The sequence below is a fragment of the Hoplias malabaricus genome, chromosome 12, assembly GCF_029633855.1.
Source record: "Hoplias malabaricus isolate fHopMal1 chromosome 12, fHopMal1.hap1, whole genome shotgun sequence".
In the NCBI taxonomy this organism is placed as follows: Eukaryota; Metazoa; Chordata; class Actinopteri; order Characiformes; family Erythrinidae; genus Hoplias; species Hoplias malabaricus.
The window spans coordinates 30,622,411-30,644,784 of NC_089811.1; the positions used below are offsets into that span (position 1 = coordinate 30,622,411).

General features: G+C 35.9%; 5 protein-coding genes across 6 annotated transcripts; all 5 read left to right on the forward strand.

Annotated features, from left to right (window-relative positions):
• Positions 1 to 2,892: 2,892 nt before the first annotated feature.
• On the forward strand, positions 2,893 to 9,432 carry sgo2 (shugoshin 2). Its single transcript, XM_066686001.1, has 8 exons — positions 2,893 to 3,179; positions 3,498 to 3,587; positions 4,807 to 4,982; positions 5,230 to 5,307; positions 5,414 to 5,447; positions 6,036 to 8,123; positions 8,416 to 8,524; positions 8,645 to 9,432. Exons 2-8 carry the CDS (start codon positions 3,524 to 3,526, stop codon positions 8,745 to 8,747), a joined length of 2,652 nt encoding a protein of 883 aa, XP_066542098.1. The 5' UTR covers positions 2,893 to 3,179; positions 3,498 to 3,523; the 3' UTR covers positions 8,748 to 9,432.
• Positions 9,433 to 9,476: 44 nt separating this feature from the next.
• On the forward strand, positions 9,477 to 11,578 carry LOC136710468 (uncharacterized protein C2orf80-like). Its single transcript, XM_066685987.1, has 8 exons — positions 9,477 to 9,517; positions 9,640 to 9,694; positions 10,035 to 10,117; positions 10,245 to 10,332; positions 10,425 to 10,502; positions 10,627 to 10,714; positions 11,097 to 11,206; positions 11,368 to 11,578. The coding sequence occupies exons 1-8, from the start codon at positions 9,477 to 9,479 to the stop codon at positions 11,434 to 11,436; spliced, it is 612 nt and encodes a 203-aa protein (XP_066542084.1). The 3' UTR covers positions 11,437 to 11,578.
• Positions 11,579 to 12,532: 954 nt separating this feature from the next.
• LOC136710480 (gamma-crystallin M2-like) lies at positions 12,533 to 13,350 on the forward strand. 2 transcript variants are annotated; one of them, XM_066686004.1, is made up of 2 exons: positions 12,533 to 12,787; positions 13,075 to 13,350. In XM_066686004.1, exons 1-2 carry the CDS (start codon positions 12,533 to 12,535, stop codon positions 13,348 to 13,350), a joined length of 531 nt encoding a protein of 176 aa, XP_066542101.1. The 2 variants fall into 2 exon arrangements, with proteins under 2 accessions (XP_066542101.1, XP_066542102.1); XM_066686005.1 differs by having other exon boundaries at positions 12,533 to 12,777; positions 13,068 to 13,350.
• A 1,459-nt stretch (positions 13,351 to 14,809) lies between these two features.
• On the forward strand, positions 14,810 to 15,858 carry si:dkey-57a22.14 (gamma-crystallin 2). The gene is given in 3 exon segments (XM_066685926.1): positions 14,810 to 14,818; positions 14,958 to 15,203; positions 15,586 to 15,858. Coding segments are annotated over 3 exon segments (528 nt in total).
• A 4,399-nt stretch (positions 15,859 to 20,257) lies between these two features.
• LOC136710552 (gamma-crystallin M2-like) lies at positions 20,258 to 21,472 on the forward strand. Its single transcript, XM_066686163.1, has 3 exons — positions 20,258 to 20,278; positions 20,434 to 20,676; positions 21,200 to 21,472. The coding sequence occupies exons 1-3, from the start codon at positions 20,270 to 20,272 to the stop codon at positions 21,470 to 21,472; spliced, it is 525 nt and encodes a 174-aa protein (XP_066542260.1). The 5' UTR covers positions 20,258 to 20,269.
• Positions 21,473 to 22,374: the final 902 nt, after the last annotated feature.

Consider the following 22,374-nt stretch of genomic DNA (forward strand, 5'->3'; position numbering starts at 1 on the left):
TTGTGGTACATAGAACACTTTATTTCACCAAGCATGTTACACATAAGAAGATATATTACACAGAGAAAAAATCTATATATGTGACTATACACAGGCAGATTACACAATTTCACATACATGAATTGAATGATTACCATTGAATATACTATATAAAATATTTACAGACAAATAAAACTACTACTACAACAACAACAACAATAATAATAATGCATAGACTGATAAGATGAATTGCAGGAATAATTCACTGATAATTATTAATTCAGTTAATTATTAAAACACATAATTTAAAGTAAGCATAAATGTCCACTGTGATTGATGAGCTGTGAGTATTACCTGGGTTTGTTTTGAATAGATATAATTTTGCTAAAAAATTTCATTATATGCTTGTCTCATGTTTAAAAGCATTATATCCATTTATGAAGTTCCCTGTTTTTGAGGTAGAGCAACCACACCACATAGTTATAAATAATGTCAGTTAGAAGGATAGATCTGACGACTGTGCATAACATGAACATTGTGCTCTGATGTTACTTTGTTCTGCATGAAAAAGGAAACAATTAATTTCATAACATTGTGAACCAGTCATATATTGTTAGGAATATAAATGAGATGCCAAATTCAATGTTAAAACACAAAACCACAATGTTTTGTTATTAAATAATTGACACACTCAGGTGCTGTACTATCATTGTTACAAATTGAACCTGGTGTGTAATAACGCGAGTATTCCAGTTTAAACATAAAGGAAATACAACAGTTAAATTGTCATTTACATGGCTGTTGTTCTGGCATTACTAACCACAATGACCTGATATTAAGTGAGAGACATATTCGGGTGTTGTACTATCATTATGAAGTGAAAATGGTGTGTGCAAACTAATGATTTCCTTTTATTAATTATATGAATTTGGAACTAAATTTACAGAAACGGGACCATTCAAAGGGCCTTTATTTTTAAATGACACATCAGAATGACTTGATGTTAAGTGAGTGACATAATCAGGTGTTGTACTATCATTATGAAGTGAAATTGTTCTGTGCAAACTAATGGTTCACTTTTAATAATGATCTAAATTTGGAATTAAATATACAGAAGTGGGACAATTCAAAGGGCCTTTATTTTGAAATGACACACCAGAATGATTTGATATTCAGTGAGTAATATAATCAGGTGTTGTACTATGATTATGAAGTTAAATTGTTCTGTGCAAACTAAAGGTTTCCTTTTAATAATTATATAATTTGGAATTAAATTTACAGAGATGGGACAACACAAAGGGCATTTATTTTGAAATGGCATCAGAGTGACTTGAGTGTCATGTTCTGAAATCTTCATTATTTCCACAAAATAAGAAATATTTGTTGTTTATCCATTTATTATTTGTTTAGAAAATTATTTTATTTATTACATAGATTTCCTGTCAGTGACTTTTGTCTTTCGATTGTCTTTTGAAATTCGTTCCTCTACACGCTCTTACCGTAATGTTCAGAATACGCAGTTCCACCAAAACTAAGTGGGGTCTAGCTTGACCAAGCTTTTCCAAGTGGAGGCTGGCTTGACTCCAGTCAAAGCACTCACAGGCGGACACACTTCACATGGGCCAAGGCCGTTTAAGCAGCCTAGCTCTGCTGGCCATTGAGAGGACACTAGTCAAGTCCCTGGAAAAGACGCCTTGTTGGTACGACAGGGTCACAGATCATTTTCTTGTAGAATTTACGTATAAATAAACCGACACATTTTATGATGTAGGCCAAAACTGAGCTTCCCCTCCTTGAAAGACCAGTATCCGCCACTGATTATATATATATGAATAAAGTTATAAGAATAACCTCGGAATAAATCAGAGAAAAATCTCAGAGTATTTCTGAGATTAATCTGCTGCATGTATGATGAGGCAGACAAAACCATAGTGTAATTGTGGAATGCAGTGTGTTGCTTAAGTCATACTAGATTTCAGGAATAAACACTCAGTTTTCTTCCACATCAGGACCAGATTGTGATTAGTATTAAACCCTAAATCGGTGCAAGAACCCATTTATTCTGAAGAGGTTATGTAGTTTCACAGGATACAATTAATGATCACGAAAATGATCGATCCGGAGCGAGTGGAACTCTGTTTTTGTAACTTTAAAAAAACGTTCTGAGAACATTAAAAAAACTGGACAAATTCACGTTTAGGGAACATTCCCGTGCAATGTTCCCACAACCAAAATGAAACATTAGGGGAACGTTCTGAGAACATAATTTTGTTAGCTGGGCTTGATGTGGCAGAGAACTGAGTATTTATTCCTGAAATCTTTACCATAGTATGACTTCAGCAACACATGTTTCTCAATCACACTTTGGTTGTGTCTGCCCCAATTATACTTGCAGCGTGTATATTTTTCAAACACTTTTCTTAGAATTATTCCGACATTATTCTCTGAATTATTCTGACATTATTCTCGAAATTGTTTCCAATTTTTTTTTTTATCAGATTTCTGACTTATTCTCAGAATCTTTTTTTTTTTTTTTTTGATCCACTGGAATCCAGAAAGCTGTGAGTTCTTAGCACACTATAAAATATTCTGTCTGCTACTTAAATAACCCAGTTGACATAAAAAATAATGCATAAAAAAAGTAAATGCTGAGTATGGCTATGTATTTAAAAATGACTGTGTTCCAAACAAAGTTTGGAAAGATATTCAAATACAGCGACTATGGGACAAGGCATTTAAGGAGTGTGTAGCGAATATCTCAGTCTTTAAAAAGTCCTTAAAAGACCTTTTGGGGATAAATAATTCAGGTATGTAATTCTGGTGAACAGAGACGAGATCTATTTTCTGTGGTGTGCAGATAGTTTACCTCTAAGGTCACCTGTTAGTCTTCCTCTGAGAGCTGTGTGCAGTCTGAGTTTGACCAGTAGGAGTCAGTGCTTCTTCTGACACTGCGTTGGCACCGAGTCAGAGCCGCAGAGGAAGAGGAAGAGAACCCGCGGCTTATTTGTTTAGGTTTGAAGCTGAGAACAGAGCGGTTTTATTCAAACTCTCGTTTCTGTTATTTAACACACCTCAGGCATCGGTCGTGTTTTCCTAACTAAAATGAGATGCACCTTTCGCAAACTACTTATCCAGAAAGCCAAATAATTAATTGATCTCTCTTCACTTTTAATTTTCCGTGTTTGTTCACCATAGCACCGGTGAGTACTAACGGAAGGAACGAAAGTTACTGCCTCTTAGGCAACTGTAGATAAACAGTGGCAAAGCAACGAGTTTATATCTGTCGTTATAGGACGTAGTTATAAACACAAAACATAACTAATGTAGGCAATTAAAAATGTACATGTTTACCTTAGTAACGTTATGTTTAACGGTGTTTAAATGTAACGTAAAACCAACAAGTTATGTAATTAACGTTATATGTTAGTGTTGGCTACTAACATTATATTTATAACATGATTAACTTCATACGGTGTTTGAAACGATTTCCCTAACGGCTTATTTGTGTGTGTATACAGTCTGTGCTTAAATTACGCTTCCAGGGATGATGGAGAAAAAGCAAAGCACTATAAAACAGACCGCCGCCAAAATCAAGACAAAAATACACAGTAAGCTTTCTTTTTTGTACTAATAAGATATTGCTCCTTGCAACGCTAAAATTGTTTACTTTTATGCTTGAAATACTTTTGTGCAGCACTATTCAAAGGACACTCATGCACACATTCATTCAGTCAGTGTCTGTAACCGCCACAGTGGTTGGGTAGGGGTTGTGTGAACACACACAGAGTGGCGGGCAGCAGTTGTGTGTTCGGTGCTTTGCTCAAGGGCACCTTAGTCGTTGCTTGAGGGAGGAGGACAGTGCTGTTCCTTACGACGGGGTTTTAGGGCCATAGCGTTGAGAGAGAGATAAAATAGTCCGAGATTAAAGTCAGAATTCTGAGAATATCCTCGGAATAATTCTGTGAAACAAATCTCTGAATAATTCTGAGAAACATCTATGAATAATTCTGAGAATATTTTTGGAATAATTTGCAGCGTATAATGGAGCAGACACACAGTGTAACTGTGGAATGCAGTGTGTTGCTTAAGTCATACTATGGTATAAATTTCAGGAATAAACATTCAGTTCTGTTCCGCATCAGGACCACAGTGTGAGTAGTGTTTAAACCCTGAATCCGTGCATGACCCCATGGCATGTAGTTTCACATGATACAATTAATGATCATAAAAATGATGGATCCAGAGCAAGCGGAACTCTGGCGTGGCCACGAGGCTCCATCACTTTACAGCTCGGACTCATACAATAAACTAAAGCCTTATGCATCGCAGTCAGGGGCTCGTCATGTCGTGTGGATGGTTTAATAAATAATTCTGTTCACTTCACTGACTGCTTCTCTAAATATTCTGATTATATTCTCGAAATTATACAGACCTTTTTTTTACTCAATTATTCGGAGAGTTTTCCTCAGAATTATTCAGTGATTTTTTTTCTCAGAATTATTCCGACAATATTCTCAGAATTCTGACATTATTCTCAGAATGTTGTTTTTTTTGTTTTTTTTAATAACACCGTGGCCCTAAATCCTAAATCCTTCCTTCACTCCCACCTCCCCCAATTTTCTTGGGAATTAAACCAACGACCTTTCAGGCCTAAGCCTAGTTCTCTAACCACTAGACCACAGCTGCCCTTAGGAGGGGGACTTCTTAGATCACAATTTTAGGCAGGTCTTATCAACATTATGGATGATCGGTGTATCTTTTTTGCTCTGAGACTTAATTCATAACGTATATAGAGGAATTCTGACTTTTGGTTCCCTTGTCTGTCAGACACATCATCATTCTTCAAGCTCTCCCTAAAAACTAACAACAAAGCTCTCGCTCTTGCTCTGGCGGCTCAGAAGCACAGAACCAGACAACTCGAGACTGAGAGCGTTTGTTTGCAGAAAGATGTCCAGGCTCTGAGGTTTGAGCTTGCAATCCAGCGTCACAAAAACAAACAAATGGTGAGTTTCTGAAGTCAAGATGAGAAGGCACAATGATGATTGTTCCCTTTTTTATTAAAAGTATAAGTCTCTTGAGTGTAGAGTTGTCAGTGCTGATTTTTGCAATTCTCATACTTGATTTAAAAAAAAAAAAGTTTAGAGTGTCTTATTTGTACTTGGTCCAGCCCTCAATTAGTTGTTTCATAGACTAAGTTTATATATGTTGATTATATGTATAACAATAAATTGATTTTCTTCACATCTGTAGTTTACAATTCTTCGTGAGATTTATAACAGCTCCATGAATTGCATGGCAAAGGCAGTCAATCTTATTTCTGAAGAAGAGGTAAGGAATCTTTTAGTATTTAGCCCATGTGTAATTTAAGTTCTCCTCTTTGCAGAAGGTATTATAACAAAGTTGCTATTTTCTGATAATGATTTATTTTTAATAGGCATCTGAGGGCCTGGAAACACACACATCTGAAGGTATGGAAATTCATCAGTTAGTTCTGTTTTTTAAAAAAATGGGTGTTCACTGTGGCTAAGAAAATAATAGAATTATTCAAGTTCCAATGTAAAATTTATCTTTTTTCACTGGACTTGACAACTTTGGTTATTATATTTCTTTTATGTTATATTAATTGTATTTTAACAGTTTTCAGTTATGTTTTTTCTAAGGTGTTTTTAAAATATTAACCCATAATTATTATTATTATTATTTAATGGGCATGGTGGCCAGCAGGAAGTATCATAGTCAAACAGCTCCAGGGACCTGTGAGGATTTTGGTGTGTTCTCCCCGTGTCTGAATGGGTTTCCTTCAGGTGCTCCAGTTTCCTCTCATGGTCCAAAAAGACATGTTGGTAGGTGGATTGGAAACTCAAAAGTGCCCATAGGTGTGAGTGTGTCGCCCTGGGAAGGACTGGTGCCCCCTCCAGGTTGTGTTTCCACCTTGCGCTCAGTGATTCTGGGTAGGCTCTCGGTCCACTGCGACCCTGAACTGAAGTGGTTACAGATAACGAACGAGTGAGTTATTATTTATTTATTAATTTTAAAATCTTTTTCTTTGTTTATAGGCGCCAGTCAGTCTGAGAAAGCTGTCAGTGAACTATTACCTGAGCTGAAAAACACAACCAGACTGTCCAAGGGTGTGGAGTGGGAGAATGTTCTGACTACAGATGTTAATATCTCTGAAGTGACTGATCATGATCTCTGTTCAGTTAATAAAACTGATAAGCTTCTTAGCCCAGACAAAGATCGTGCAACACCTCAAAATACCCTCTATGATTCAGTAATGGAAATCACCATTGTTGACAATATTCCTGAAATTGTCACGGTTCAGACACAGCCAGAGAAAAGCTGTATAGATGATCAGGGGAGGTGTGACAGGAATAGAGAGAATGTAATGTCCAGTGGGGAAATGCAAATATGTGATATGACTTCGAATCCACCTGTGGAAGTTTCCTCTGAAGTTCAAGCCCAAATAAGTATGAATACCACCACCCTCACTTGCAGCAATGAAGAGAGTTTGCAAGAGCAAGTAGGGGCCGTGTATAAGACAAGAGAATCAGTCACTGCTCTCAGAAAGACTCATGTCATCTCTCGCAATTCAAAAAATAACAGGCAAACACATAATTCTCAGAAACTCACAGAGAGAAACCCTGATTCAAGGAAAACATATGTAGTGTCTTCAAACTCTTCAAATGGTGTTGGCAGCAGCAGTGATTTAGATGACTATTTTAGTGACCTTGAAGTTACCCATAGTGAGAAAAGAAGTAAGCATTTTTGTGATGTTAATATCCCTAATCAAATACACACTGAAAGTGAAGATGAAACATGCGTTATAAAGGAAGCCCAGAGAGATCAAACTGCAAACCACAGAAAAACATTTGTAGTATCACGCAAGTCAAGACAACAGAAGAACAAGAAGACTGACGTTCATTCTTTCAGCATGGATCAAAATGCATCTCTTGTGAAGGACATAACTCACCCTGTTGACAGTGAGACTCATGCAACAGAAATGTCTGTTCAAGCAGAAGAACATCAAAGCAACACATTCACACAGTCAGTCTCTCAGATGGAAGAATACAGCACAGTGAAAAACAGAGGCACATATGTGATCCATGCAAGTAAGACGTCAACAGTCTACAATGACATTCTAAATGTTGTCACAGATGTTAAAGAAGATGTTGTCTATGGAGAAGAGGCAAATATAAGGTCAATCGAAAACACACAGTGCACTACTTCAGTGATAATTGAGAGACCACCAAAAATACAAAAAGAGACTCCTGTGATGGCAAACAAATCTGCTTTAAATCCAAGGGCTAGCAATGATGAAAATCTTTTCAAACATTCCTCTGAACTTTCTGTCAAAGAGAAATTTAAGCCCAAAAGTTCCAAGGTAGATAAGACAAATGTGAGAAAGAAGACTGTTGCAGCAAGAGAAAAAAGTAATGCTTTAGGAAAGAAAAAAGAACAAAATTTTAACTCAAACCAGAATATTGACATTCTAGCAACTGAATTGCCAGATCCAGAGAACAGAACCATGAAAAAGGAAAACAGCACTTCCTGCACTGCTTTGCTGCAGTCAGCAGAGATGTCAGAGTGTTCCACTTTTGAGGGTTGCTTCAGGCATGCACCAGCTACAAAGCAAGGAGATGCAAACCGAATTTACTCAGATAATTTTGACAGTAGTAGTTATGAATGTGCCCTGGATGACCTTGACAGAGGTCTGAGGCATGTCAGCTTAAGGGCCCAAAACAATAAAGGCTACAAGAGTGTGTGCAAAGAGTCATATGTTATTTCCTCCAACTGCAGTTCATTAAAGGCAAAGGAAAACAACATGGCTTTCAACAGCACCTCTGATGATACTGGGTTTACAAATGAAGAACATGGAATCTCTCTCCTGATTGATGAAAGGACATTTATGCCTTCAAATAACTGTGACAACCAATCAACCCCAAGAAAAACTGAGCAACTCAGGCAGAACCCGAGTGAATTTTTTCCTGAGGAGAGACCACCCTGGGAATCCCTAGATTGTGGCTCCACTGAGATATTTACAGATGACAATCCTGGATCTGCCCACAGTCCCTCAACAGAGGTCTCAACCCGAACTGTGGACATTTATGAGGAACCTGGGGAGAATATAATACATCAGTCACCAGGTAATCTAAGATTTCTCTACAACAAGGGGCTCATTTTCTGTTCTTGGTTTCCAGTGTCCAGCACAGTTTTGTGAAACACATTATTTGGCCCGTCAATTAATTACATAGATACATAGTTGGGAGAATCTGTTGGATTTCTGCTCTTCAGTATTAGAGTTAGTGATGCCCTCTCTATGACACCAGACACTGTGACATGTGTATTGTCGAACAACACTGATTAAATATATGCTAGGGGCTCTTTCATGATGCTTTGATTGTTTGTAACCTACAATGCTTTTCCTTCAAACTACAGATAAGAGAGCAATGAAGAACTTAACCAACACAGACTTGGCATGTAGTACATCAGGCCGAACCCGTCGAAAGGCAGCCGCTGTTTCTTACAAGGAGCCTTCTCTCAACTGGTAAGCAGTTTTATCATGTTGTCTACATATAGTAAGTGTTTTCACAACTGTCTGTATGTGACTTTCTAATTTAACACATTTAATTTTAACAATTTAACACATCAATTCTTCATTTCACAGTAAAATGAGGCGTGGGGACCAGTACTCGGACACCAGATTTTTAAGTTCTCCATTATTCCAAGAAAAAAAGAAGAAACAGATTAAGAAAAACAGAGTGAAGTGATACTTGTGGCAATTTTAATACTTTTATCATTACCAATAAAGTTTTTTTCCTTTTATTTTGAGTTACCTTGATTGAGTCACCCTACCCCCTCCACAAACCCTTTCAGATGAAAAGTGAAGAAGCATTCCATCTCTATGTTGGTTGCTATGTTATTGAACTGACTACTGGGTTCAGATTCTGAATGAATAATTCACAATAGGCTGAGACCTGATACGTCTCCTGTTACCGGAGAGTAGGCGAGTGTTTTCTGTTCTCTGCAGAGTACAACATAAGTGTTTAGATTCTGAGATTCTTTTAGTAGCATTCAGCTGGCTTTGGTGAGTTTGAATGTTTATTTATTTTGAGTTTTTTTTTTTGCTACCAAGAATGTTTTATCCTGAGAGTAAATTGTTATTTTAAATGTATTTGTTTTTAAAAATTGGAAGCACTGTTCACTTTTAAATGTCTGTGTAAAAGCAGGTTAGTGATGGTCTGATGAGATGTTTATCTTGACCCAGCGTATGTTATTGAACTCCAAGTGAAGTGCTTGCATCGCTTTGCCTGTCCTTGACAGTAAAAAATGGGACACAATTTTACACTGTGATGTTAGAGCATTAAGCAGGAAGAAAAGCTTCTGTTTTAATGTATCCTAAGGAGTTGTTTCTTTGTGATTTCAGATATCATTCCAACTTGTTTGTATGGAAATAAATGCAAAAAGTTTAATGCTGAATGTGTGGTTGTTTCTGTAAAATGGCATCCAGGCGACTAAAGCGGGACATTGAAGCCCTCCTGTAAGTTAGATGATTAAGAAATTATTGTTAGAGAATTAGAAAGCACACTAATGTAGTGTTACTGTAATAACTATTTGTATTTCTTATTTAATGAGTGGTGAATATATTGGACAAAAACTCAGGGAAAATGGCTTTGATCCCAAGGGCAAAGGCACTTCCTCAGTGATGGATGATCTGGTAAGTTAGTGCCATTTCATTCAAAATGACGTCTAAATTATTTTCAGTTTTTAAGGTGTGTAAATTAATTATAGGGTATATAAAATAGGATGTGTGACCACTCTAATCACTCACAAAAATCACATAAAGTTGGTTTTACTGATTGTATTTGTCCTGAAGCAAACGACAATGAATACAGTAGTAGTGCCAGACTGAGCACAGTAAGGAAATTAACTGAAAAATTTTACATGAAATAATATGATTTAATATAGTGTTAAGGTTTCAGAAACAAGCTGCTGGGTAGAATTGGCAACAGCTAATAACAGGGCAAATATATTTTAATTTGACTTCATATATTCAGGCTCATTATGATTTAGCTGTTGGTGTGGCTTTATGGTGGCTGGAAAAAGAAGATTTAATAAATCCATCGGAGAATGAGCTGATGTAAGTATTTTATCTGGAAAAATTTGTGTGATTGTTGAAACATTTTCACACACCTTGTCAGATTTAGTCTTAAGTGTTTGCATAGCTTTATTTTTGTCATCATGTATTTAATGATCTGTGTTTACAGAGAATGTATCAGTCCTGAACTTAGACAGTATCCAAATAGACAGGAAAGAGAGGCCATGATCCTTTCTTCGTTTGCAGGCATGCTTCTGGTAAACCTCTTTTATGGGTCTGTACATATTGTTGTCTGACAGCTAGGATATGTAAGTGTCTGGGTATATCTTTTATTAAAACTTTATTTCAGAATAGTTTACCTGTAGAAGATATCCTGTCTCTGTACAGCTGCAAACCATCTGCTTTATGTCTTCATCCAAATTCTAAAGTAAGTCATGTGAATTTTATTACATTGAAATGTGTGTGCAGTGTGAGTATAATTCAACTATGCTGTTGTTGTATGCTGTCAGAATCTGGTGTACTTTACTGTCTTTCTTTCCTCTCTTCCATAGAACAATATTGTTCATCCATTTTCCTTGTCCTATCACCCATTTGCCATGCTCAGCTCATATAAAGCAGTAGATCATTTAAAAAAACACAGTAAGTGTATGATATTTGGCCTGAACCAATCTTATGTGTGATCTAATATGTTAATTTTATTATACAGAAAAACATTTTATCTTCGCAGCTAAAAACTTCAAATATAATCAATATTTCTAATTTGTCATTTTTTACTTAAATGCAAAAATGCTAAATTTTTCTTGGAAACAAGGTCAATGGAATAATAAACTTTATCTAGATTAAATCACTTAAAACATGTATAGCATCTACATATAGACTAACATCTATATCATCTTATAATTTTTACTAATCTCATAAGGAGGAATATAATAATAATATATTTCTTCTAAGATTTAAATATCAAAACTCTTATCCTCTTTATTTCTTGGTACCTATGCTCCTTGTTCCTTTTCTCCTCCAGCACAATTACTGAAACGCTGGAAGACAGGGCGTAGTAAAGGAGCATCTGTACAACAGGAGAAGGAAAAGCCTTCATCCATCACCCCTTCCTCTTCTTCCTCTTCTTACAGTGTGAGTCTGAAATGAATCAAACATTCAAATATGGTGTTTCTTATTCTTCTATCTTAATCCTAATCTTATTCTTATATCAAGCAGTTTAGACTCTTTGTTGTTTTCAAATAGTGTACATATGATCATGTATTTGAATTTGTGACCTTTCTTATTGCATACAGGACAGTGAAGATTCCTTGAAAGAGCAAACAAAGGACTATGAAAGTACTCAGGAATCTCTACAGGACTGAAGATTTAATAGTTAATGCCCTGCTATTCTGTCACAGAGGCCTTAAAAACAAACTGTAAAAAGTTGCATATTTCTAGTTCTTCAGCACATTTACGTTCTTCTTATATTAATCCTGAAGTGTTATGTTTAGTAATTAATATTTTTGTGTGTCTATCTGAGTATCCTGAAAACATACTCTAGATCTAATCCTGCTGCTCTGATAGATTCAGTCTTTTGTTAATATGAGCTCACGAGTCATTCATTTTTGTATCATTCACAATTTAGATCATGTTTTACAAAGTAACAACTGGAAGGAAAACAAATCCAATGTTTATCTTGACATGCAGTAATTGAAATACACTTGCTTTGAATTATGATATATGAAAATGAATAAAACCCATTTCTCAAATGTATACCTACTTTTTTTTTTGGGGGGGGGGGCAGTAATCACTCTGTCTTCCAGTGGTTAAGTAAGTCACTTCGTAACCTATTAAAATACTGTAATGTTACATATAAATATTTACATTATATAGCATGTGGAAATTAATGCCTCTTTGGTACTTTATAAAATAAAGTGTTTCTCTAGTTGCAGTCAAAATAGAGTGGGGCATCTGAGGTCAGTAATGTGCCAACTGGGAGTTTTGCATTGATGAATCAGGGCTTTTTACTCTATGCACAGGATCAAGACTTTTGGCAGCAACATCAGTGCACCAAATCCCAGTCATTAAAATAACAAATAAAGTCTATCCACCAATCATTGATAGAGGTTTATAAAGGAGACCACATGCCCTTGTTTGTATGATTGTTCCCCTTGTTTAGGACTGATTCCAGAATATACAGCAAAATGAGTAAGGTAAGACAAAAGACATCTTCATATCTTATAATTTAATTTTGTCTGCATAAGTATTTGGTAACAATAGTTTTAACAGATTATATACCACATCATAGTTGGTTTGGAGACTGATTGTTTTGCCTTTTGTAGACAGTAGTGGTAGTCAATCTGCTCTCAGTGTTTCTCATAGCATGAACTAATTTATATTATCAGAGAGTATAGTAATGATTGTTTTTATTGCAGTAGCTTACTTAATAATATGTAGGACTTTACAGACTGATACCTGATGCTTCCGCAGATCATCTTTTATGAGGAGAAGAACTTTCAGGGTCGCTTCTTTGAATGCGACACAGATTGCCCAGATATGCATCCCCACCTCAGTTGGTGTAACTCCATCAGAGTAGAGAGTGGCTGCTGGGTTCTCTATGAAAGACCTAATTACTCTGGTTATCAGTATGTGCTGACCAGAGGAGAGTATCCTGACTACCAGCGTTGGATGGGCTACAATGACACCATCCGCTCTTGCCGAACATTCTCATATGTGAGTCATTTATCTTGGTAACATAAACTTTCTAATGTCATTTAATGTCATCTTTCACACTAATGTCTGGTCTGTCTTGTGTTTATCATTTTTTCAATGATTGGTGTATACCTTGGGTTTATTATTTGAGGTTAAAAAAGCTTTAAAACACAATTTTCCTCATACAAACTTGCCAACAATCTGCACCGTCACTATCATTTCTTTTTTTATATCAATACATTGACTTCTTACACTGAGCACTTTTACATACCATTCAATGCCTCTATGTAAAAATGCTCACTTTACAGACAAGTGAAGGGCCTTACCGTGTGCGAATCTATGAGCGTCCAGATTTCCAGGGTCAGATGATGGAGTTCTCAGATGACTGTGAGTCTGTTCAGGACAGATTCCGCAGCCGTAACATCTACTCCTGTAATGTTCTGGAGGGCTACTGGACGTTCTACGAGCACCCAAAATATCGGGGTCGCCAGTACTTCATGAGACCTGGAGAGTACCGCAACTTCAGTGACTGGGGTGCCACCTGTGCCACCATCGGCTCCTTCCGCAGAATCACTGACTTTTAGAATCCCCGCCTCACTGGTTTGTCAATAAAGTCATACAACAAATGTTGCCCAGGTTTGTTCTGTGGCTCACACTTTGCTGGGATTGTTTGATTGTTTGTGGCGTACACATATTTTGATCTAAGAAATATTTGTATACATTTTATCTATGTACATTTACACAGGTACAAAATTTGTCTTGTAAAGTAATTGTAATGAACATAAACAAACAGATCTTACTTACATTCCATCTGTCTGTAATCCATTTTATTTGAGTAGTTCCACTGGAAGACAAGAATTTAGGCAAATAGAAAACAAGGTCCCACTTCTTTAAAAATAAATAAATGTGTATATTGTAAAATGTGGCTTGTGGCTATTAGCCTTTAACTCTTTAAAATGTTATTAGAGTCATCTAATAACATTTATTTATAGTATATTCTTTCACAATTCAAAATTATTTTTTTAAATATCTCCATGTCCAAAGTCATAACTAAAAAAAGAAAGCAAGAAAACCATTAAAACTCTACTTGGTCAAGCTCCACCTGACCAAACTTTCCAGTAGCTTTCAATGGAGAGGCTTTTGCTGGAAAAGACTAATTATTCAGTTGTGGTCTTTGTGGTCAAGACAATCATGGTTATAATATCCTTTAAAGTTTCTGCTGAGCAAATCTGTTTTGAATAAGAACAAAGCAGCTGAGTTTTCCCCCCTCTGGTAAATGTATATAAAGAAAAAGGGCACTTTTGACACTAGTGATCAGTTTGGTGATTTCACACTGGTTTCACACTGCGACTATGCTTGGTAAATCACTGATGATCTAAATTGTGTTTGACTGGAAAATCCCCCAAGTGTGCTGGACACGGGCCCCACAATGTTTTAAATACTTGCACCTGTGTTGACCCCAACCCAGTCTCCATGATATCCAAACCATTTGTTCCTTTTGCAAATTACTTTTTGGTTATTCTAACTGTATCAGTGCCAGAGTTTTAGTGGAATACAGTTCTCTGATTATGGTTGGTCATTGGTTGGGCTGATACACCAACATCATAATGGACTACTTTTCCATGACCTGTATTGTGATGACTGGCTGTTGGCTACTCTATAGAGATTAGGCCTGGTGGATATCAGGAAATCATCGACCTGTTGCTTATTTGTTTAACAGTATAAACATAGAATAAGCTCCAATCAGCCCTAGTGGGATCATAGTTGGTACTGCAATATATTCAGTGTGTTGTTATTTATTTTTTCTTCTAATATTGTACCTAAAACTTACTACTATGACCCATTACTACCTTAAAAACACAGATAATTAGATACTTACAATATTGAAAAATACTAAACTGAAATGTTAGAATAAGTGCAGAGAATTCTCAGCAATTATAATATGAATGACACATGCAGAGTCTGCATTTCATGTCCTCTATATATGCCAAGTAATGTCTTCAAACAACAAACAGAGGCACACTAGTACAGCACAACCCTACAATGGACAAGGTAAACTCTTACAACTTTTAATATAATGCTATTAAACAAAATAGAATAACAATAATCACAATGTGGTGTTCACCGTAAATTAAACATTTAATCACATAAACTATATTAAACTTACTTGTATTTTGCTTCCCTTATATTTTAGATAATCTTCTATGAAAACAAGAACTTTGGTGGTCGTTGTCATGAATGCAGCAATGACTGTGCAGATATGCTGTGTTATCTGAGTCGCTGCAACTCTATAAAGGTGGAGAGTGGATGCTTTATGATTTATGAACAACCAAATTACTTAGGCCAGCAATTCTTCCTGATGACAGGAGAGTATCCTGAATATCAGCAATGGACAGGAATGTGTGACTCAGTAGGCTCCTGTCGCATTATCCCTAAGGTAAGATGTAACTGTATTTTTCCAAATCGCTAAAAATGAATTAAATTTCAGCATATTTAGTGGACCTGAGATGGTTACTCTTGTTACAAAGGTAAACTAACTGAATTGGACAAGAATGCTGTTGCTGTCTGACAATTAAAAAAATATAAACCTTTTATTACTAAGGGAAAATATTTAAGACACAATGTTAAAAGATTTTATACAAGAAATTCTGAACCACATTTATCAGTCCACTCACCATGAATTTTCAGTTAGAGTACAAAAATGTATACCTAAAATTTGTTTCTTACCGTGATAATGATAATATGAAATCATATCATTAGCATTGCTTCCATATGCTTTTTCATGAATGAATGTATTGTCTGTCTCTAAATAGATGCAGGGGTCCTCCTATGAAATGCAGCTTTTTGAGAGAATGGAGTATGGAGGTCAGATGATGGATCTTGCAGAGGATTGTCCCAGTGTAATGGAATCCTTCCATACAAACACAATCTTTTCCTGTAAGGTTATGGGAGGGAACTGGCTCTTCTATGAACAGCCTTACTATGCTGGAAGAATGTACCTCATAAGGCCTGGAGAGTACACAAGATTCAGTGACTGGGGAGGAACTAGTGCACGAGTGGGCTCCATCAAACGCATAGTAGATACTTATTAAATTTTTAACCTGTTGGGATGGTTTCCCAGACATGGATTAAGCCTAGTCCTGGACTGCACAGTATTTTAAATTGTGTTTTCCATAGAAGTCCATGATCATATTAATCCCTGACTTGGAAACAAACCATTCAAAATATTTCAAGCTAAGATGAAAATGCTATTATTGTAACTACGTTTATACAGTTAGCAGTTTTATGTCATATAATCTATTTTGATCCTTTTTAATACATATACATATGCTACTTTATTTCCGGCTATGGGATACTGACATGATCAGTAGTATTTGTGTACTAATCATATTATATAAGAACTCAGAGTACTGCTATACTGTGCCATTCAGCTGTAGATCTGTTCTCCCATGACTTCATAACATTGTCCTAACAAAAATATGTCAATAAGCATATGTGCATGCCATGCTGTAATTTACAATATTCAAAGAAGAAAAAAGCCTGAGTACATTCCAGTTTATTATTTTTAAACACTTTGGGAGTTAGTTTTATGCGTTTTTTTCTTTTCCTTTTATATTAAACTGGATATTTAGCATACAACTTGAATAAGCATCACAGATGTGTATTGCTTCAATCTGTTGTGTTGATGTAATATATGCGACTAATCTGCAACTGTGTTTTTGATACTGTATACATTAAAAAAATAAATGAAAAAGAGTTACTCTGTAAATAGCCTGAACCAGGCACTCTGACTGATCCCTCTTCATCCTGGAGAATGTTGGATTGATCTATGTGCAGTTGTGGGGAATTAATTAAGACAGATTCACCGATGTGTGAGAAGAGAAAGTAGGATTTTTTGAAGATGGAGATGCCCACGTTTTACAGAGATGTTACTAGGTCGATCTTTTGGCCACTCTCTCCCATCATTTGTGGGAGCATACACAAATTACAGAGTGTTATCACCCTATATTGTTTCAGAAACAATCCTCCCCCCAAGCATCAACAGATTGAGACTTAATGTAATGCTATGTAAGAATTGGCTTTTTCCCCTTTTTTCTCCTGGGCTCTCCCTACATGATGCTGAGATTAATTCACATTTACAGTACAGTTATGAAATCAAGTCACACTGTAGTGATGACCAGATGAAACCTCATTAAGCCTTGAAGATTTCTTTCCAGTTGGTTCAGAAAATGGTTCATTTCTGGAGGTTCCATGTGCACACAAACCCCCTGCTGGTCATTTCAATTATTTGTGATGGCCTCTAGGATGTCTTGTAATAGTGTCAGCATGGAAATAATCATTGCCAGGAATAGAAATAAAAACACCTTAATTTGATTTTGTGTGGTTCAATCACTCATCTGATGTTTTTGACGTGTGTGTAATGATAATAGAGGTCTATTAATGTCAGTGAACTTGTCAGCATGATTTCAGTCAAGTTTAAATTAATTCAATAGGACATGAGACGTTTATGTTAAAACTGATGCAGTGTTTTCCAAAGGACAGTGATTGTGCTTATGAATACTGGGGTGATGGAGGGAGGGTGAACAAGCTCCTGTGTCACGGGCAAATTGGTAAAACTTCAATGTGAACACTAACGTGCAAATTTTTACAGGGATCCATTGCACTTCATAAAAGTTCAAAAATTTCACCAACACTTGAACCTTTTCCTGAAGTAGGAATCCCAGGTCAGGTTAGGGGTATAATAACATGGAAGCAACCGAGAATGACTGCAGCTCAGTCACAAAAGTGTAGGTCATGTAAAATGACGGGGGTCAGTGAACGTTGAGGCACATACTGCGCAGAGTCAATCGCTACAGAACTCCAAACTTCATGTGGCCTTCAGATTAGCTAAAGAACAGTGCATACAGAGCTTCATGGAATGGGTTTCCATGGCTGGTCAGCTGCATCCAAGCCTTACATCACCAAGCTCAATGCAAAGCACAGGATGCAGTGGCATTTAGAATGTGTCCGCTGGACTCCAAAGCAGCCGACACATTTTCTCTGGAGGTACGAGTCACGCTTCTCCCTCTGGCAATCCGATGGACAAATCTGGGTTTGGCAGTTTGCCAGGATAATGTTACTTGTCTGACTGCATTGTGCCAAGTGTAAAGTTTGGCAGAGGGGGGATTATGATGTGGTGTTGTTTTTTAGGAGTTGAGCTCAGCCCCTTAGTTCCAGAGAAAGTCCAGAGGAACTCGTAATTTTTGGACAATTTCATGCTCCCAGCTTTGTGGGAACAATTTGGGGATTACCCTTCTTGTTCCAAAATTTCATTCTGGAAGGTCAAATATTCCCATAAACACAGTCTTAAACCTTATGAAAACTGGGCTTGGTACCAGAAGGTTTCCGGTTCTATCCCCAATGCCAGCAGGAACATCCATGGCTGAAGTATCCTTGAGCAAGGCACCTAACCCCCAAACGCTCTCCAGACACCAGGGATGGCTGCCCGCCACTCTAGGTGTGTGTGTGTGTGTTCACACCTGCCTCATTATAGATCAAATCTATGGAAGCACATGTATATATACTAAGGTACAAAATATGTGACAGTACCACCACAGTGACAGGTTTCTGATGCTGTACTGATCAAAAAGCACAATTATTATGTAGATGAGACATACACCTGAGGTCCTGTCTTTCTGAGGTCATAAAAGATACCTTGGCCTTTCCTCAGGGTGTTACTCAGATGTCCTGCCAAAAACTCCTACTGTGGTCAATTCTGACCTACTACACATCCACATCTTCAGATAAATTGATTTAATCAGTCCTCCTTATCTCCACTCTACCTAACAGCTGATGTGTGCAGACTGGCTGCCACTTCATCATACAGGTGAATGCTACAGTTTACTGGTGAAAAATGCAAAGCAGTTAAAAATACTATAAATGTGTAACTATAAATAATTGTAAATAGCACACCAAATAGAGCATTAAACAGTGTGTCAGTCATATCAAGGATTGATTGTCATGTAATGGTTGTTTCCAGTCATGTTATGAAATGTAGTTTTTCAGTGAAAACACTGGAAATTATTTCTTTATACATCTGTCAGTTAAATAAAAGTTATAGAGAAATAACAACTCAAAGATTCTCATTTTTAAATAATACATAAACCTTTCCAGAAATGTGGTTTGAAAATTAAAATGAAATAAATATAGTCTTATTTCATTAAACTTAGGCAACAAAGTTATTTTTCCAATCAGGTCAAAAGTTTAAGAGAATATGAATTCTGAACACAGTTGCAAGCATTTTCAATTCATATTCAATCTGCCGAATTAACGATTCAGCAATATTGTTGTGTCCTACAGATGCTTGTTTAATTTTTTCATGATTTTGATGGTAATAATTGACAGATGAAACACCTCAGCTATTAATAATGTACCTAATATGTAAACTATTATTTTATTTTATAAAAGTGCAAAACTAAATATACCAGTGTTTATAATCTTTTTTGTCAAGTTCTTCAATAAAATAAAAATAGCTAGAAATTTAAAGAACATGGTAAATGATGATGACTTTTAAAAGCTATTGAGGACAGTGTATATATATATATATATATACAATAATACAATAATGAACATTCACTAACCAGTATGTTTGATCTGTATGTTAGCTCTGCCTCTCTGATGAGGAAATGAGCCCAGGAACAAGACAAAACTTTGACCCAGGAGGCGGAGTTCAGCCAAATCTGGAGCCTGTATTGAGCCTTTCTATCCACCTCTCACTACACATTTCATGTATATTCCAGTCCATGGTTTTCACAAAACCATGCACATGTTATTGTTGTCATCCACTTGGTAAAATGTTCTCACAGAGGGCTTTATTATCTTCAACTGTAAGTATATTCCACAATTTATGCAGTTAACTGTTTTAATATCTTTGTGCATTAATATAGAATTCCGCTTTGTGCTCAAATGTGTGTATAAATTAAGTAAACAGTGAATTAATTATTAATCATAAACAAATTATGTTTTCTAATTGATCTGAAGAATTTGCCAACATTTGCAATATAAAAACCTTAGTATAGTACTAAGTATAGCATTTTGTATGCTGTTAAATTAATGGTATGTAAACACTGTAGACACTGAAGGTTAGATTATTTGCTTGGTGTTTCATGTAGGTGGGAGTGGAGACTGAGTATCCGGTCGCACTGTTACACAACATATTTAATGAAAAAAGGATGTTCCATATTGTTCTCCAACTATTGTGCTGTGTGTGTAAGTGGACGTGTGGAAAACACACCAGTCCTTTCTCCTGTCTATGAATGTGAAACCCCCAAACTAGTAATTATTTATCCTCTTTTTGCCAAACACAAATCCATATTTCTGAACCAATGTTGTGCTGTAACACAAAGGTCAACATGTGCCAGTAGCCTTCAGTTATTACTGTGTTCATTTGAATAACAATACTTTGTTTGTGAAGAGGTGGTATAAAAAGCTTGGGAAACATGTGGAATCTCCCCAACAGAGACCATGGGCAAGGTAGGGTGTTTTTTTGTACTGTTTTGTGTATTGAACATAGCCATTGTGTGTGATACTTTTTCTTTTTTAAAGTACCATATAATTCTGTGTCATTCTCATAAATCCAGCAACGGCATGTCTAAAGCTAATATTAATAATGTTGCCCTTTTTTGCAGATTGTATTTTACGAGGACAGGAATTTCCAAGGTCGTAGTTATGAGTGCAGCAATGACTGCACAGACCTTCACTCCTACTTTAGTCGCTGTAATTCAATCAGAGTGGAGAGTGGCTGTTTTATGATCTATGAAAGGCCGAATTACATGGGCCACCAGTACTTTATGAGGAAGGGAGAATATCCTGACTATCAGAGATGGATGGGTTTCAGCAGCTGCATTCGATCCTGTCGCCTCATTCCTATGGTAAGCTTTGTCTGTGATGTTCTCTGTTCCATAACATCCTACATTAGTGTACACTGTAAACAAAAAGACCCATGTGGTATCAAGGAAAACAACTGCTTTGTGTATATATATATATATATATATATATATATATATATATGTCAACAGTGCAAAACCTCAAACACAGTTTTTACAGATGTATAGTGTTCTATCTGTATTAATCTGATTGTGACTTTATTTACCTGATTAACTGATTCATTCATTAATAACAGACACATGCTATTAGTTATCATTAATTATATTTTATTTTATTGAACTACAGAGCATAATACATTAGTGTAAAGAAAAAAGCTCTTTGAACGATCCCTAATTAAATTCTGAATTTAGATTAGCAAAATTAAAATCTTAAGAACACATCCAGTAAAAACTTGCCCTTTTAGATACATTTTATAGAGGAATATTACAAGTGTGAATTCTCTTTTTTGTTTTTCAAATACTTTACTACTTTAATACTGTGCTGAATTATGTCTACTGACTTCTACAGTATAGAGGCTCATATAGATTAAGAATATATGAGAAGAACGACTTTAATGGACACATGATGGAGTTCATGGACGACTGCCCCTGTGTGTCTGACCGCTTCCACCACCGCCATGTGTACTCCTGTAATGTGATGAATGGCTACTGGATCTTCTATGAATATCCCAATTTCCGAGGCAGACAGTACTTCCTAAAGCCTGGAGAGTACAGGAGATACCGCGACTGGTGTGCCACCTGTGCCATTGTGGGCTCCTTCAGACGTGTCACTGATTTTTAACTATTCTGACCTTATTTAATGTAAATAAATCCTGTCTTTATTAAACCATTTTTAACTCCTCCATTCATAACTGTATGTTCTTGTACCCCGAGGACCAAATGTTCCTCATCATAAGCTCCTCTACAAAATAGTGAAAGTATCAGGGCTAATAAATCTCAGAAAAGTGAAGTATTTTGCAGATTATAGAATCATGAAAATTATTGTTATGAATTTAACTGTAAAACGTGCATCCAAACACCCAAATCAGTACTTTGTTTGTGTTTGTGTATATATATATATATAATACTACAGTTAAACTCCTAAGGCTGTGATTATCTTAGGATGTCTTTGGAAAAATGATGACTTCTAAGAGCAATCAGTAGGTGCACAGAGGAAAAATAAATACGAAAATAACAAAAAAAAAGTAAAATAACAGCTGAAATCAATACATGAATGATTATAAATATTAAATATAAATAATAATAATATATAATTAAAAATTTTTTTCAAAAATCATCTCCACATTTCTTCATATTTTTATATTATTGGAACCTAGCAACAGACCTCTGCAGTGTATTAAATTATAATTATGATATAATATAAAGAAAAATTTAAGTAATATAAATATAAATATAAAGTAACCATTTTGGATATGCAGGGTTTAAAAGTTTTATATATTTTTTTTTTGTTTCTCACAGTGAAAAAAAGCAATTCAAAAAAACTGGTCATTCTGAATAAAACTGTTTAGATGAAAATAGTGATGGTATTTTGACCAAAGCAAGTAATTGACTTTTCATTAGGACCTCAGGACACCATGTTACTTTAAATAAAATCTGTGTAATATGTTCTTAAAAACAAATCATTAAAATTTAAATGTTCACAGTGCATATTCCATAATGAAATATTCAGCAGGTGTGCTAATA

Coding starts and splice junctions, on each gene's coding strand:
- LOC136710480 (XM_066686004.1), top strand. CDS start 12,533: ATGCTTCCGCAGATCATCTTTTATGAGGAGAAGAACTTTCAGGGTCGC. Junction 12,788..13,074: donor CTTGCCGAACATTCTCATAT/GTGAGTCATTTA, acceptor CTCACTTTACAG/ACAAGTGAAGGGCCTTACCG.
- sgo2 (XM_066686001.1), top strand. CDS start 3,524: ATGATGGAGAAAAAGCAAAGCACTATAAAACAGACCGCCGCCAAAATC. Junction 4,983..5,229: donor GTCACAAAAACAAACAAATG/GTGAGTTTCTGA, acceptor TCACATCTGTAG/TTTACAATTCTTCGTGAGAT. Junction 8,525..8,644: donor AAGGAGCCTTCTCTCAACTG/GTAAGCAGTTTT, acceptor TTCATTTCACAG/TAAAATGAGGCGTGGGGACC.
- LOC136710468 (XM_066685987.1), top strand. CDS start 9,477: ATGGCATCCAGGCGACTAAAGCGGGACATTGAAGCCCTCCT. Junction 9,518..9,639: donor CGGGACATTGAAGCCCTCCT/GTAAGTTAGATG, acceptor ACAAAAACTCAG/GGAAAATGGCTTTGATCCCA. Junction 9,695..10,034: donor CCTCAGTGATGGATGATCTG/GTAAGTTAGTGC, acceptor TCATATATTCAG/GCTCATTATGATTTAGCTGT.
- LOC136710552 (XM_066686163.1), top strand. Junction 20,677..21,199: donor CCTGTCGCCTCATTCCTATG/GTAAGCTTTGTC, acceptor TGACTTCTACAG/TATAGAGGCTCATATAGATT.